General features: G+C 37.8%; 2 protein-coding genes across 2 annotated transcripts; both read right to left on the bottom strand.

Annotated features, from left to right (window-relative positions):
* Positions 1-103: 103 nt before the first annotated feature.
* On the bottom strand, positions 104-4,767 carry si:ch211-22i13.2 (uncharacterized protein LOC553945 homolog). Its single transcript, XM_067572118.1, has 7 exons — positions 4,622-4,767; positions 3,409-3,481; positions 2,879-3,040; positions 2,581-2,639; positions 2,393-2,482; positions 1,564-1,653; positions 104-1,479 (listed from the first exon to the last, which is right to left on the bottom strand). The coding sequence occupies exons 1-7, from the start codon at positions 4,622-4,624 to the stop codon at positions 1,429-1,431; spliced, it is 528 nt and encodes a 175-aa protein (XP_067428219.1). The 5' UTR covers positions 4,625-4,767; the 3' UTR covers positions 104-1,428.
* A 1,628-nt stretch (positions 4,768-6,395) lies between these two features.
* rhag (Rh associated glycoprotein) lies at positions 6,396-16,464 on the bottom strand. The gene is made up of 10 exons (XM_067572056.1): positions 16,181-16,464; positions 10,753-10,936; positions 10,424-10,574; positions 9,905-10,052; positions 9,564-9,730; positions 9,327-9,464; positions 8,634-8,755; positions 8,448-8,521; positions 8,222-8,295; positions 6,396-7,933 (listed from the first exon to the last, which is right to left on the bottom strand). The coding sequence occupies exons 1-10, from the start codon at positions 16,356-16,358 to the stop codon at positions 7,859-7,861; spliced, it is 1,311 nt and encodes a 436-aa protein (XP_067428157.1). The 5' UTR covers positions 16,359-16,464; the 3' UTR covers positions 6,396-7,858.
* Between the last annotated feature and the right edge of the window lie 944 nt (positions 16,465-17,408).

Below are 17,408 nucleotides of genomic sequence, written 5' to 3'. Positions count from 1 at the left end.
CAGGCTGAAAGCTTTCCTTGTGTTTGGTTGAAAAAGAAGAGATGCAACGAAATGATCACTAAATGTTACCACATCTTTCTGAGTGAAACATTTCAACGTCAAATGCAGCAGTTAATTGCCGTTTCTTTTCTTTTTGTCACACATCAAAATTCAACAGTTACACAACACCATCCATATAAAGCTTTCAACTGGTTTGACACAGGGGGACTAACAGTGATTGTATTTTATATATAAATGTAATAAAATGAACGATGCTGAAACAAAACGGTGATATCATTTGGGAAATCAATGTTCTGACTAAGACATTAAGCATCATTTTAAACAAAATGTACCCATTAAAAACTATGAAATCAGTACACACTGATAACACTGTGGTTCCCAAATTATACCATAGAAACATAATGGTGAATTATCTACAAAAAAAACACATGTATGGGCTGCCATGAATGTCATCATGTGGTCATGAATAATTGACACAGTCAGCGGGTAAAAACGGGGGCTGACCATGCGTTCAAACCACATGCAACTTACAAAACTGACCGCTGGCAGTCCTCCCACTCTCAAAGCTGTCCGATGACAAAAAACTTCATCTAATATAGTTAGCCACAGCTAACATTTTCTGATGACACTGCTCATCATTAAAGGATGGCTTGACAATTTTTCAAGTCTGTTTTAAAACAACAGTCAGGTGCCCATATGAACGGTAAAAGAGGTTTTCCTCGCTGTAATCATTCCTCCTGTTCAAACTGGCTATAAAAAGTGCTTTCAATGTAAGTGATGGAGGCAAAATCCAGAGTTATTTTGTGCAAAAATGCATTTAAAAGTTTATCTGAAGCTTTATGAGCTTTCAGCAGTCTGAGTTAGTCATATCAAGTGGATATCTGCCACATTTACAGTCTTTCTAGCATCAAATTCCCTCCTTGTGTTTCCTCAGACAGTGTTTGAACAGCTGAAGCTTCATATTAGCTTCAAATAAACTTAACTACATTTTTGCACAGAGGGACGACTGTGGATTTTGCCCCCCATCACTTACAATGTAAGTGCTTTATGAAGGGATCTTCTAATGGTCAGTATGAACAGGAGGAATGATCATGGCAAGAAAAACATATTTCAATGTTCATTTGGGCTCCTGAGTCAACAGCCTTTCCAACAGAAGCCGTCCTTTAACTCTTCACATTTCACAACAGCTATCAGGCTAAGCTGGACAATATGTGGTAAAAACGTGGCTCGTGGTCTGAATGCATGGTGACATGCTCCTTCACTCCATCCAGCTCGGTGCTGCTCCTCTGTGTGTCGATACAAGTCTTATTCATCATCTCTTCCATAGAAACCCCTTCGTATTTATTCTCCTGGACAGCCAGCTCGTTGTTTCCTGAGTTCTGCTGCCGTGTCCGAGCCCGAGCACGACTTCTGGTGTCCACAGTGGCCTCACAGAGTAGAGTTCAAGAACTCGAGAAGTTCTGCTCGATTTTTGTCCCGCTGTAAGTAAAAGCACATAAGAATCCATTATTACTCTGTAAAGACGAACTCGCTCGCTTGACTGCAATAAGGGATTGAGATTACCTGTTTATCTTTCTTTGACTTCTTTACTTTCATCTTTATCTTCTTTCCTGAGATCATACTGTACTTGCCTTTCTTCCTCTCCTTCAAGTACTGAAAGAAAAAAAGAAACATTGAGACTAGAATACAAAAAAATCTAGGTTCTAAAAGTACCTGCATTGGTGTGTCCCACGTAAGAAAAAATGAATTTAAATATATAAACTTCAGCCAACAAAACCTTCCAAACATGTTCTAAAACGATCAACATCACTTTAACCACATTACCCAATAAGATCCAGTTAAATGGCCTTGAGATAAAATTATCTTGTGGAGGTTTAGTGTGTTTAGGTGCAGTTTGGAGCAAAACCTAATGGAGTGGACTTGATTTTAGAGTGATTTAATTAAATAGATTGAAAGTAGCCTGTTCAAACATGGCCAGTGGACACAGATGGTAGCTTTAAGGTGATCATTCACACTTCACGGAAGAAGTGGTGGAGCATGAGGTGGAGCGACATGTTTATGCCGAGTGTGAGGCCAAGTGCTGAATGTTTGAACACAAATATACACACTATATATTCATAGATACAGACTTTTGTTAACGTTGCTAGTGCTAGTTAGCAGGATAGACTTGGATGTTTCATTTGATGGGCGATGATCACATTTTACATGATGAATATCTTCATATGCATTTGACTGAGCATAAAACTGATCTGTGAAAATACAAGAAAGTTATCTACATCACATTTTTGGATAACAATACACAAACAGACACGCAGGTCAGAAAAGGCATTTTTTTGTCAAACATGGCCGTGAACAAACAAACAGTGATTTTACTGTGTGCACATTGTGTTACCTTGGAGATCTGTACAGGTCCTGAGTTTTCTTCTCCTCCTTTGGATTTCTTGTCCTTTTTACGTTTATGCCTCTTCTCTTTCTTCCCTTTCTGCTCAAGAATACAAAACAAAGTAAAACTTATTTTTTTTTGTGAGAAAAATCATCACTTTAAATTGTCAATGCATGAAACCAAACACAAAAAATTACTTTTTTGGGTTGTTTCTCCTTTTTCCTCTTCTTAGATTGCTTTCTGGATTTACTGCGGTCTAAAAACAACAACAAAGCAGAATGAATCATAACTAACCATGAATATTAGTTATGACGACAAAAGAGACTTCCTATGTGGATTGTTAAAACAATTTGCAAAATATATTCATAAAAGCATTAGATATGAATTCAGCGTTTCTTCTCAGCACTTCAAAAAATCTGTGAAAAATTAATTTTTAGGACAAATTTATTTGGCCACAAAGATTTTACAAGCCAAAGTCTTTAAAAATACACTTACCACGACTGCTGGAGCTACTCCGACTGCGGCTGGATGAGTGTGACGAGCCTGATGAGGAAGAGGACGACGAGGATGAAGATGACGAAGATGACGACGATGAAGTGGAAGAGGATGACGAGGAAGATCTGCTACGGCTGCGTTTCCGCTTCTTTTTTTCTCGTCCTGAAAAACAGGTGACACATCGGTCAAAAAATGAACCGAAATACGAAGATAGTTTCACATTTGAACAGAGGGCGGCAACTGATTCGTATTAAAAGCAAGAAATAACGTCAGCAATGACTAGTGCAGAGTGGTAACGAACAGTGAACTTACAGTATCTGCCATTTCTGGTAATAACAACACAACTATTTGGAGATTCTAATTTAAACTGAACAGTCTAGTGAAGTAATGAAAATGGCTCTTGAAACTGGGATGTGATGTTCAGTCTTTAAACTGCTCAGTGTTATCAGGAAGCAATGAAAATGAGACAGTGACACTGTGGATGTTTTCTGTTTGATATGATGGTGAGTTTATATTTTAGGTTGTCTTGCCTCTGCTGCTTGATCTCCTCCTTTCATCTGTTCTGGAGCTGGAACTGGATACTCTGCACTCCGCTTTTGTTGACTAGAAACAAAGAGAATTGCAGTAGTGGAGAGTACATTTACTCAAGTACTGTACTTACGTACAATTTTGAAGTACTTTATTTGAGTATTTCCATTTGATGCTACTTTATACTTCCACTCCACTACATTTCAGAGGGAAATATTATACTTTCTACTCCATTACATTTATCTGACAGCTTCAGTTACTTTTTAGATGAATATTTGACACAATGGATAATATAACAAGCTTTTAAAATACAACACATTGTTAAAGATGAAACCAGTGGTTTCAAACCTTCTTAACTTTTGACGTCTTACAAAAAGCAGTGTTTAGTCAGTTGCACATTTCAGATGTCTATGAGTTGTTAACAGCTCCACCAAATAGTGATTTTTCCCTCTAAACTTCTCACATGGTTTCATTTCAATAAATCTTCAAATGATCCAATATTTCACCAAAAATCAAAGATTAGAGGAAAAGTCCAAAAACTGAAAACAGATTTGTGTATCAGAACTTTGTTTTTTTCTTCTTTCTTCTCCCATTAATCATCTCACAACCCCTCAGGTATATCTGGTGACCCTTTAGAGGGGCCCGACCCCTAGGTTGGGAACCCCTGGACTAAACTAGCTATCTGTATATAAAGTAGTTCAAACTAGCTCCACCTCCAGCAGCTACAACAGTAACATGCTGCTCCAACACTGATGCTTCAGTATTAATAATCTAATGATGTCATATATAATAATATATTAGTTAGAGGGACCAAACCACTACTTTTACTGCAATACTTTAACTACATCAAGCTGATAATACTTATGTACTTTTATTTAGGTAGGATTTTTAATGCATGGAGTATTTTTACATTGCTGTATTGGTACTTTTACTTAAGTAAAGGATCTGAATACTTCTTCCACCTCAGGAGAAATGTTTGTATTTCTAACTGCGAGCTGGATCATTAGCTCATTACCTTTCACATAATACAGTTTCACCTAGTCGATTAAAACAGACATAGAGCTAACAGTTGAGGCTTTGTTTACAAACTTATTGATCGTTATCACACTGAAATATCGGCATTAATTATCCCTTCTCTGGTGCTGATCGTTAAGGCTTCGTTTACTTAAGCTGTTAAACTCCTGCTGTCAGTATAAGAAGCAGGTCAGTACTCACCATGGCGGCGGCTGAATATAGTTTAATATGAGAAATATACGAACACTACAAGGTAAAATATATATTTATTCGCAGTTAAGTCGCCGACGTTAGCATTAGCTAGCACTCTTAGGAGACATTTTGTATCCCAGAATGCACCGCTGCTCGCTACGTTCAAAACAAGGGAGGGAAACAACCAGCGCCTCTATCGGTGAAGAGAGAAAATAACGTGTGTGTACGGTGCATAGATGTATAATAACAATTAGATGAATAATTAGATAATTGGAAGGAATGAATAACAGTGCTGCTTGTGAGGAGTATTGAACAGGTAAGACTTTTAAACAACAACATACTGCCCAGTTAATACATTAAAGGACAGGTTCACAATTTTTCCAAGTGTGTCTTAAAACAAGTCACGTGCCCAAATGAGCATTGAAATAGGGTTTTCTATAATTATTCTTACTGTTCATACTGACCATAAGAAGATCCCTTCATAATGCACTTACAACGTAAGTGATGTGGTACAAAATCCACAGTCCTTCTTCTGTGCAAAAAATGTATTTAAAAGTTTATCTGAAGCTAATATGAAGCTTCAGCCGTCCAAATTAGCCAAATCAAGTAGATATCTTTCAACATTACAGTCTTTTTAGTCCCTCTTCTTGTTACTATACTTCCACCGCAGCTCAACAGGGAAACACAGAGAGGGAATTTGATGCTAAAAAGACTGTAAATGTGGCAGATATCCACTTGATATGACTAACTCAGACTGTTGAAGCCTCATATAAGCTTCAGATAAACTTTTAAATGCATTTTTGCACAAAATTACTGTGTGGACACACTGTGGATTTTGCCTCCATCACTTACATTGAAAGCACATTTGATGGGGATCTTTTAATAGCCAGTATGAATACTAGATGTTTACCATGGTTACCATCTTAGTTTAGCGTGTTAGCATGCCAGCATTTGTGGGGCTGCAACCAACAATGTTTGGTTTATAAAATGTCAGAAAATGTTGATCACTGTTTCCCAAAGTCCAAGATGCAACCTAAAATGTCTTGTTTTGTCCCAACCAACAGTCCACAACCCAAAGATATTCAGTTAACTGTCACAGGAGACTAAAGAAACAAGGAGATATTCACACTCAGGAAGCTGGAACCAGAAAATTTTCACATTTTGTCCTAAAAATTCAGTCAAAACGATTAATCCTCACATCTGAGAAGCTGAAACCAGCAAATGTTTTGTATTCTTGCTTAAAAAACAATTATTTAATTATCAAAATAGTTTCTGATTAATTTTTGTTGATCGGCTAATTGATTAATTGACTAATTGTTGCAGCTCTAATCAACATACATGTATATGTTGGATACCAAGTAATTGCTGTATAGAAATGCCAAAGGTATGTTTGAGTTGCTTTAGGAACAATCACGCTGTTGCATAGTTTGTCCACCAGAGAGCACTGACAGGTTTACTTTACAACTGTAAAATGTTCCACTCAGTACTTAACCTTCATCACTATTCTTTAATATATGAATTTAAGGAATCATAATGAATTTTTGTTCATTTATTTTTTCTCAGTCGGGCTATGGTGTGCACTTTAAGTGGTAGACTGACTGATTGACGTTGCATCCTTAGAGTCACACATCAGACACAGTTAAAAGTCACAGCATTTATTCATTCATCATTTACCTCTGACTTAAAGACACCGTAAGACTAATATTTCCAAAAATATCTGGGCTCACAATCAAGATTGTTATTAATGTTGAAGTACTATAACAAAAAAACACATAATCATTGGTATTGTACAAAAACATATTTATTATGACAGTATTAGTATATTATACAAATAAGAGCACATGCCCACTGTATAAAAATACAAAATCTTGATGTGTTTCAGTGGTCTGAGCTTCATACATAATCTGACAAACTAAAATATAATTGATTAAGTCTACATGTAGTCAGTTTCATCTAGCCCCGCAGTCCTGTGCTTTGATGTTTAACACAATAAAAATCTGTCCGTCAGCACTGCAGCATCATGCAGATTCAAAAGATATCAAGCAGACAAATTGAAGTCTAATCCTGTGATAGACACAGAAGGGCTTGTCGCATGTGTGACGGTTCAATACTCAGAGTGAAAAAGACTCTTTAACTGCAGTTCACCTACAGAAAAAAATAAAGAGATCGAAAACAGACCAACTGATACATAAAAAGGTAATATTAAGGTGAAAATAGGTTAAAAAAAATTAAGTTTTTGTCTCATTTGCACGTAAAATAAATGTGCAAGATCCTGTTGCATTCTTCTAAAGATATCTGAAAACATGCAGTACCAGTTTTTCTTTGACAGTGCAGGGCTTTAATCAAACTGACCATGTCAATCCATCTAAATGCTAAACTGTATGTACACGGAAGAGTACATTGGATGTAAATAGAAAACAGGAAAAAAAAAAAACATTAACCACAGCTTGCAAGGTGACAGCCGCTTTAATGCTAAATGCACAGCTCATCATTGCATTGAAGAAATTGTACAGCTGCCCTCAGATGGATAGAAAATGCTTGGAAGTGGTGAAAGATAAGCCACACAAAAGTTCATTAGTTACAAGAACATTATGCTACTATCCCAGCCCACGTCAGAGCCGAGCTGACTTCACACAGTCTGACTCTGGCTCCTTGCAGAAGGTCTGGGCTCCAGTGAGGTAACACGAAGCAGCAGATCAAAGCCTGGTTTGATTCCTGTCTTTGACCTAAAGCCTCAGCACAGATACGTATGCCAAGTGTATGGAAATATAAAAGAATGTATGAAGGAAAATACACACTATACTAATATCTTAAAACATGCTTTTTTTATACTATAAAATGAAATAAAGAAAAAGCTTATATGAAGTGTTTCAACAGTGAAGCTATGGTGTGACCCACTACGAGTTGTACAGTGGCTCATGACTGTTGTGAACTGCTGATCACAATTTTCAGTGTTAAAAAAAATCCCTGATGGTTTCTGTTCTCCTTTCAAATTCCTAAAATATGTTTTTTTTTTCTCAGAGTAAATGGAATTAACCAAATCCTTAAGTTATCAATTGTAAGAATCAGATTACCTATATGTATCTATACAGGTATATATATATATATATATATATATATTGGAGTCTCTATTGTGTCCCAGATTAAAAATGTAAACTATACTATGATGAAAAATACTCCAAGTTGTTGTTGATGTTTAACTGATGAATGATTTTTTGCTCAAAACTTCATTTCTAGCTCAAATCTTTAAACCTCTGCTTTGTTCTTTGCGTGATCGCCGTGAGCCATGCTCTCCTCGTTCTCCTCCTCCTCAGCGGGAACCTGGAAAACAATTACCCTAAATCATTTGTCTGTACAATAATGAAATGAGTTTACATAATAAAGACAGCAAACGGTTATTGGCTGATATGCAATACCAGATATTTCAAATAGTCTTCAAATCATCATTTGAAAAAAAGGTTTTCTATGAATGAACCACATTTATCTGATATGATCCCTAAATCACTGATTTAATAACTTAAAAAAAATATTGGGCTACTGCATCTATCACTTGCAATGGTCAGCAGTCTGAGACCGGAGGTAATATTTATGAGGATTGGGATCTCTTACCTCCCAGTAAATAGAGTCATCGAAGCAGTTCTGGTCTGGAGGCTGTCCCCAGAACGGCAACTTCATTATTAAACCTTGAAGAAGAAGAAGAGGAATTGTTCAGTCACCCAGCATGCATGCTCAGCTCAGGATGTTGCCCTTTTTGCTAAATCATAAGAAACCCTGTGCTCAGAAATATATCTGTTATACCGTGTCACATATGGTCTCATTTTTCATCTCCACCCACCTGTAACAGCACCTCCAACCAAAGCGAACCCGAGAGATGAAGCCAAGGCAGCAGCTTGCATGGCAGGATCACCTCTATAGAGGAGGAGGAAGGGAGACATGAATGTAAGAGCTGCAAATTGACATTTAGCTGAAGTATTGCATTTTTTCAAAGCTAAAATATAATATTGTGGTGAGTGACCCTTACCCCTCTTTCTTGCCCAAAGCCACGGCAACAATACCAGCCAACCCGCCCAGGATGCCGGGCATGCCGTGCAGATTGTGGACACCACAGGTATCCTGGATGCCCAGGTTGGATGCCAGGATAGGCTACAGAAGAGGAAAAAAGGCATCTTGTTACAACCAAAGGAATGACTCTCTAAAAAGGATTTGAAAGGGCAAAATATGCATTTTAATTTAAAAATTAAAATGGCATGAAGTTCAGTCTTCATATCACCAAAATATACTGGATTCCATCTATACAAATGAAAAATTTTGGCTGATAAACATGTTTGAGTTGAGTATCAAATTTTCTGCAAGTAAGGGTTTCATTATCATATGTACAGATTATTTTCTTGATTAATCTACAAAATGTCAGCAAATTGTGGAAAATGCCAATCACAGTTTCTCAGACCTCATGGTGACATTTTCAAATGTCCTGTCTTATCCTACCAACATTTCAAAACCCAAAGATGTTCAGTTTACTGTCACAGAAGAGCAACTAAATTCACATTGGAGGAGCTAAAATCTGTTTTATTTTCCCATTTTAATACTTAAAAATTTCCAATCATCAAGTTTACACCTTAAATTAAAATTTAATAACTTTTAATGAAATTATAACTTAAAACTATCAATATTGGTGTCTTTTTACTTTTGCACATTTGCTTGACTATAAACTCACAGTTAGGAACTTGAAGCCCAGGGTAGAAACGATGCCAGCCACAAATCCAATCAGCATAGCGCCAAATGGCCCGATGTTCATGTCAGCGCATGTTCCCACGGCAACACCACCAGCCAGGGTGGCATTCTGGATGTGCACCTGTAATATATCAAGACATAAAAACAAGTAAATCACATTTCTGATTCTGACAATTTCTGAAACAGTGCTGCTGTGGATGCTAAAGCACAGTTTTCTGACCATGTCCAGTTTTCCTTTGTGCTCCACAAGGCTGGAGATGGCGTAGGCAGAGAGCACACAGGCGGCCAGGGAGAGGTAGGTGTTGACCACTGCTGTGAGCTGAGTAAAGCCCTCATCAGCGATGGCTGAGTTAAAACTGGGCCAGAACATCCACAGAAAGACGGTTCCTGTAGAAAAGAGTGACGATAAATTTTAAAAATCTCATTCATATCAAATAACACTGCAGTTCGGCATTTATGGATTTATATTTGCATGGTTATTTGTGTCCACTAGATGACATACATGTGCAAGAGGCCTGGGATGAACCAGTGAGGTCAGTTGAAAGTGTAACTGGCTCTTACCAATCATAGCAAACAGATCAGAGTGATAAACAGATCCGTCGTTCTCGTGTCCATTCCTCAAACCTGGTCTGTAAAGTACTCGAGCCACAGCCAGCCCAAAGTAGGCTCCATAGGCATGGATGATCATAGATGCTCCAACATCATTTGCCTGTGAAAGAACAGGCGACACAATCCAGTCATACCAATCCATATTTATTAATGTCTCCCTCCACTCGAAAATGTGTTTTGCTTATTGTCAATGTTTGAGCTCCACTGTGCAGAAAGATGTTTGTGCAGAGTATGACATCACAACTACAACTGCAGCAAAAAAAAAAAATCTATCGAAACAAATCTATTTTAAACATCTCAGACACAAATTATTATTCAAAATAAAGCATTTTTATATCTCTTAAAACATGTGTGGAGGGGATCTTTAAAATTGAGTCTACAGAGTGAACGTTCCCGGTCATAATGCAAAAATGAATGTTGCATTTTGCTCATGTAGTACATCAACACATGCATGTGTCCAACTGTACTCACTTGGAGTACATTTGCCACTAGATGCTCATTGACAGAGAAGATGGTGATCTCCAGTATGGTCATGATGAGGAGCTGCACAGGGCTGGTTTTACCCAGAACGGCTCCAAAGGAGATCAGGACTGTAGCTGTGCTGAAGTCTGCATTGATTATTCTTCAGGAGAGTGAAGAAAACAAGTCATTAGGACAACAGAAATGATAAAATAGAGCTTCTCAACATCTAACAGGTCATTGGTTTACTTAACAGCAACTAAGTGGTGATGTATATTTAACTGCATGAATGTTAGTCAGGGGCTTATGAAAACAACAGAGTGCAGAGACAACAGCCGTACTTGAAGATGCTGACTTTGATCTTGCCGTCCACCATGTGCCAGATGCCCTGCATGAGGAGGCCCCACTGCAGGCCGAAGGCGGCCAGGAGTAGGTTGACGCCCACGCTGCTGAACCCGTATCTCTTCAGGAAGGTCATCAGGAACCCGAAGCCAATGAAGATCATGACGTGGACATCCTGGAACACTGGAAACATGGGAAAAGGAGGTCAGTTGTGCCGCTGATTTGATGACAGGGCCCTGCTTTGTTGCCAGAGTCCCACTTTAGCCTCAGCTAAATGTGGGGATGAAATTGAATCAGATGAAACACTTTTATGATGCGCTGCCTTCAATTAGAAATACGCTATTTGCTACGACTTTGCTGTCCATGGTGGTATTCTTTTGACTTTGAAGTTTAAAATATTTATTGGCCAGTTACTGGTATTCACAGGGGTCATTTCCTCCCACAGGGGCTGTATTGTCAGCCGTGACCTGTAGGCTGGAAAAGCAATTCAATCACACTCAGAATGGGCTTCTGGAAAAATGCTCATGATGTTCCTGTTTATGTGTTTATGGCCTTGCGCTGCTTCTATTAAGTGCATATGATCTTAATAAGTTTAAACATATGAAGTCTCAGAGGGAGGAGGCATTTAGCAAACAGCAGGATGTTTCATTATCCATAGTTGGTGTTTTTGTTAAGTGGAGATAACTGTATAAATCAGGTTTAAGGAACGTTCATTTTCAGATTCTTGACTTCTGTTTCCCGAAAGCCTTTAAGCTTTATATGATAAGCCCCCATATGTGTAAAATAGGTGGAGATATGCACAGGCTGTGAAACAATGGGCTTCATTTCCTTCGTGAGGCTGAAGGTAGCCAGGATTGTCTAGACAGGACGGACACTTGTAGGAGAGACGGGGGGCAATCGTGACGAGGGGCAATTGTAATATCTCAAATTGTACCAATCAGAAATGAGACAGAGCCATGAAAGTCATTATGTATGCTCTGTGATGATCCCTCTCTGCCTGCCAAAGGACAATCTGATGCGTCATGCTTGTCAATTTTTTTCTGCCAAGACTCATTTTTGAGATATGAAAGTAATTTGTTTCATCTACAGTATTTTCCTTAACCTGTCTTAACATTATAAAATTATTAGGTTAAAATTGTTTTAACTACAGTGTAAACCGCTTATTGTGATCACATCTGTCCGGGTTATAACCGAGTTTTTATTCTTTTTCTTTATTTCTCATGCAGACTACCATCTAATTGACATTTGTATGTTTAATACATGAATAAAAAGTAATGAAACAGGCAGCTTCGCTATTTACTGAATTTTATTGATTGTTTCAAAATACAGTACAGCTGTTTCAAATGCTTGTTTCGCTGCTGCATCTTGCTGCAGTTTTGCTGCCGACGGCTTCCCGACTCATTTCAAAAAAGACAAGGGAAAGAGAGAGAGAGAGAAGCAGTGGTCGAGCGAGCTAGAGAGTGGATGAGGAGAGCGAGCAGTGGTAGCGAGAAAGCCGATGAATGAGAAGAACAAAACGTTGTTTTCTGATTGTTTCACGGCAGTTACAAATAAACACGCCCACACCCCTCCACACAAACCTGTGGAGGTGTGTTGCCTGTTAATGGTGCCACAGCCGCTAATTACGTATCATACGTGTATCATGGGAGTAAGGTATAAAAAAATTAATAAAATTTACTGTAATTTTATTTTTTTCCCCATGTTTTCATGTATGAAAAGACCCAAAATGAACACTGTAAGTGGACTATTGATTACTATAAGTGAATTATTTAAACAGCGTTTGTATAGGAATGATTCTGTCTCAAGCTTTTTGATCCATATAAGCTGTTGCTCAACCATGATCACTATAGGTGGTTTCCACTGTATATCTAAACACTGATGAGGGGAAACCCTGTTTTTTGTGTCTTGCTGTTTCTGTTGCTTATTCATTAGAAATTATTTTAATACTTGTATAATTATATGATTAATTATACTGTTTTAATTCAACTGAAATTAATTGTTCAATGGATATTAAATTGTTTTAACTTTATTTATATTCTTGGGAGTTTATTGGTCCTTGGTATTTATATAAAGGTATTACTTGTGGGCCCCATATGCTGATACAGTCGCCCCTGCATGTGGGGGCAGATGTAACATTCGACTTCTAGTGTTTCAGTCAATATTGTGACTCTAACATTGCCTGTAAAAACATTTGCTATCTGTTTTCCCTTGTGTGCAGTCTTTATGCTAAGCTAAGCTAACTAGCTGCTGGCTATAGCTTCATATTTACTATGGTATGACTCTTCTCATGTAACTCTCATCTACTATTCCTTTAAATTCTATTCAACGTCCCATTTAAATTACATCTTTATCCATTACACATGATTGTATTATGAGTAAATATGTTTTTTGTTTGTTTCTTTATTTGTGGCCCTAAGTGAGACAGGCATGAGTTTCTCCATGTCTTAACTCCACTCGTCCATAAAGACATTTTAATATGACATATGTGGATATAAGGAGATCAGGTACAAGTGCTACATTTCTGTCAACCACTATCAAACATGGAAATATTTCTGTTTGTCTACTTCAAGGTACATTTACATTATATATAACTAAATCGAGCACTTGTTTAAAATGCAGCAGCTTTTAAATGATGGGCTTATGTGGAACATTAAATTCATCTACATCTATTTTCATAAACAACATTTACAGAGTATGTCAGGACATTTTCAACATGTCTTTTGGTAATCCATGTAACATAAAAATACCTACATCTACTTTAGTGAGGCAGAATTTAAAAATGCTGATTTAAGCATAATGTTTTGTTTTTACATGTTTTATCTGCTCTCTATAGCCTATGTGCTTAAAATCACTATAACAGTTGAATGCTGTTTTTAATGAGGATGACTTTGTTGTCAATATAATCAGATGAATCTTCTCATTTATTTAAAATTCATTTAAATACTCTAATTTGCTTTGACAAAAAAGAATTATAACCTGAGGTTCATCATCTCCAAAACTAAATTAAAGTCATATCTCATCTTGTCAACCTAGCCTACGTTTTACACTGCTTGAGTTAAAAAGTATCACACTGATTTGAATCTTTCACTTTTCAAACAAGTCAGTGGTTGTCTCTCTTTTGAAAAGACATTCCTCTCTCATTTCACGCTCACAGAGGGGGATGTGGCTCCAAATGTTGTGACTTTTAATGACTCAACAAGGAGTAATTGCAAAATTAGTTGTGGGGGTTATCATGAAAATTCCTGTTGTGTCGTTGTTTAATGCTGCATAACATCCGATCAGTATTTTGAACATTGAGCAGCAGTGAGTCGAGGTGAAAATATCTGATTTGGCTTACATCCACGGACCTGCTCTGAAGAAAACCTGTTGGCCCCTTCAGCTTGAACTTTTGCCCCCCCCCCTCCCATTCTCCAGCCTGGTCTCACGAAACAGGCGTATGAATAACACACCAGTCTTCTCTCAGCTGGGTGACTAAGACTTGTTTTCCTTGTAGTAGGGGGCTCCCAGTGAACAGCACATTGAAGACGAGGAGGTAAAGTTGGAAAGCAGCCACAGTGACTGGCACCATCCCCAGATGTTAGGTAATGCTCTGTAACACTCTTGTGAAGAACTGGGTGAGCCAAGACTAGAGAGAACCCCCACGGGACCTACTGTAGTGCAGTCTGTAGAGGAGCAATACAACTGGTGCAAAAAGATAAATTACTTTTTCGTATTGCTAGAGCAACAAATTTCCTCGCCTTGCTGTTTTCATTCTGCAAATCATCTCCTAATTAAGATAAAATTACTTCCCAACAGTCTTAATTAGAAACTTCTGCAGTGTTTTGTCATGCCAGACAACCAGAATGTGTTTCTGCTATTTACATTTTCTTTTTTAAATTAACTGATTTGCCCCGTGAAGATAAAGTCGTGATAGTTTTGTACTCACTCCAATCCACATTTCCCTGCTTATTTGTCTCGCTTTGAACCTATAATTACAGATGCCTGGTATGCTTTGGATAGGATGTCTCTGCATGCAACCCACGTTAGCCAATCGCATTTTAAATGGTCATGGCTGTAGCACATTCAGCATAATTAAAATAGTTTTGCTCTGTACTGAGCCTGCTGTGCCAAAAGCAAGTGTGTTTTTTTTTACTGATGCATGGAGATATGTCCCTTAATATCTCATAATGACAATTTTGGAGTGTTAGCACATGTAGGTAAATCTCTTTTTTTAAAGCCCCCACACTCAAAAATGTTTTTTGCTTATTGTTAGTTTATTTTGCTGTATGTGCAGAGTTTGACACTAGAAGTCTGTTTTCACATTCATCTGCTGAAGGTGGAAAGTTTCTCTGTGCTCACTATTATACAAGTGTTTTGTGGAAGCTACACTACCACACTACACCATTACATTAATGTAGAGCAGAGGTTTTTTTTTTAATGTCTTTAAATATGTTTAAAGAGCAAATAATGACTCTAAGAATTCTGAAAAATAATTTCAAGGTGTCCCATCTGAAGTAGAAGATATGCTGGGTCTTACTGCTGGACATTGAGCTAATCTCTCTGGCTCACACCTGCCCCACCCAATCATGAGCAGACACTCATACAGTTAGAAAACAGTTAAATGTTGCAGCTATCTTAATGCAGATAACCACAGAGCTGAGGATGCAAAGAATCTCCTGAAACTGCTCTATGCTCACTTGGTTTGAACAAAAACATTTAAGCAAGATATATGTAGTTCTTCATCTTGAAAATGATGCTTTTAAACACTCCATAAAATGCTTGTTAAAGTACTTTTCTGCCCCGTTGACCATCTGTCTTTGACCATTATTATCTATGTGTGACAGTAATGTAAATCACACGTGACCTCCGCTGTATGAGACCTGACACTTTTCCCTGGAGGAGACAAGACTTGTGACGGATGTGAATGCGACCCCATGACTCCTCTTATTGCATTCAGCAGACCTGTTTGTGAATAAATAGCCTTCAAATTCTTCTATTTCTGTTTGCAAGTAATTGGAAAATTACACCCAATGAAGGTGAAGGCCTTTTTCAGTTCAACAACAACACTTGTGAAGAAGGTTTCTCTTCCAAAGTTTAAGACTAGAGAAGTAAAGCAACTTGGAATATGTGTAAAATGTTTTTAAATCTTTAAAAAAAATAGAAATAAGATGCATTTTAGCATTTTCCTAACATTTCTAGATCACACAATTTGAGTCAGTAAGTGTTGATTGATGATCTAACTTTGCATGATCTCTGTTGAGGTGTCACAAAGCTTGGCTGAATTATTAAAATGTTTTAGGCTGAATTTTTACCAGTTACTAAGAATATTAACTTTGGAAAATTTAAAATTTTGCATGCTTTCAACCTCTTCAAAAATAGTCTAGTGACCTAACACTCAGACATCCAGCAGTAGAGCATCCCTCTGCGACCGCCCCCAGGTAGACTTACTGGGGTAAAGCTGCATGGGCTCCGGCTCATGGTGAGTCTCATTGGAGTGTGAGTCGTGACCGTGACCTTCTCCATCGTCGTAGACCACAAACACTGCAAACAGGATGATTGTGATAATCTCCAAAACCAAGGCCAAGATGGGGAACTTCAACCTCATGTTGGTGGCATACGCAGGCATCCTGAGACCAACTCTGGTTATCTCTCACAGTCACACACACTCACTCACTCTGTCAGTCCCTCCTTGTCTTTCTTTTTTTAAGGGTTGTGCTGTGTGAAGGGAGGGAAGAAAGTGGCGTCTGGTTTTAAACTGATGCAGGTTTCGTGGTGACCAATGACAGAGCAGAAGACTGGGGCCTGGATGGTGAACACCCCCATCGTGAGCTTTGCTCACGGGGATGGGTTTCCTCTCTGGACGTCTGAGGAAACAAAGCAAAACAAAACGTAATGACACCCAGTCAGTGAGCGGACATGAGAGAAGGAGTTAATGACTGCTCATTCCCACCCATGTTTCACTGTCAAAGTTATGTTTGTTGACTTCTTGACTTCTTCTAGATGTTCACAGTGATGCATTTATTTAATGTCTTAAAATATAGAAGAATATTGATCAAAGCATTAAAAATTAATGGGGATATTTGTTGTTTACATCTGTATTTTGCCTAAGAAACAGAGAGAATAACAGTCATAAAATTACAGTTTTGTTCGCTCTAGTGACCACTGTTCCTCTTTCTCTGTGCAGATATTAAATGTTCAGTTTTTTTAACTGGTGCACCTGCAGTTTCGATACATTACTAAAGTAAAAGTAGAAACAAAACGCTGTAAAAACACTCACTTACAAGTGTAAGTCCTGCATTCAGTGCTTTATACATGCAGAAAGTAAAAGAACAGAAGTGTTATCAGCAAGATATGCAATAGTAAAGTTAAGTACTTTTATGCTGAATGCCACCTATCAGTGTTATATTTCATTATTGCTTTATAACTGATGCATTAATTTTCAAGCAGCATTTTAATGTTGTAGCTGGTCGAGGTAATGATAGTTGTCAGCTTAATGTACTTAAATCTATATAATGTCTCATATTTGATTAGCTTATCATATGTTATGATCTTAATCTGTGAAGTAGCTAGTTAGACTGATTGATTTAAAGTGTGACAATGTAGCTTTTGCTGAACAGCAGCAACAGTATAATTGCATAATTTCCAAAGATTCTCTTGAGTCTGTTAGTTTAAAGAC

This window comes from Thunnus thynnus, chromosome 18, assembly GCF_963924715.1.
Source record: "Thunnus thynnus chromosome 18, fThuThy2.1, whole genome shotgun sequence".
Classification (NCBI taxonomy): Eukaryota; Metazoa; Chordata; class Actinopteri; order Scombriformes; family Scombridae; genus Thunnus; species Thunnus thynnus.
The sequence above is the reverse complement of the archived record's forward strand: the minus strand, read 5'-3'. Positions and strand labels throughout refer to the sequence as shown.

What these genes read in the sequence shown, in the direction of transcription:
- si:ch211-22i13.2 (XM_067572118.1), bottom strand. An exon ending in GAGTAGCTCCAGCAGTCGTG is followed by an intron (nt 2,640 to 2,878) that starts GTAAGTGTATTT and finishes TGTTGTTTTTAG; the next exon opens with ACCGCAGTAAATCCAGAAAG. An exon ending in AGTCAAAGAAAGATAAACAG is followed by an intron (nt 1,480 to 1,563) that starts GTAATCTCAATC and finishes TTTTACTTACAG; the next exon opens with CGGGACAAAAATCGAGCAGA.
- rhag (XM_067572056.1), bottom strand. Translation starts at nt 16,358, where the DNA reads ATGCCTGCGTATGCCACCAACATGAGGTTGAAGTTCCCCATCTTGGCC. An exon ending in GCCCATGCAGCTTTACCCCA is followed by an intron (nt 10,937 to 16,180) that starts GTAAGTCTACCT and finishes CCATGTTTCCAG; the next exon opens with TGTTCCAGGATGTCCACGTC. An exon ending in TGATCTGTTTGCTATGATTG is followed by an intron (nt 9,731 to 9,904) that starts GTAAGAGCCAGT and finishes TCTTTTCTACAG; the next exon opens with GAACCGTCTTTCTGTGGATG.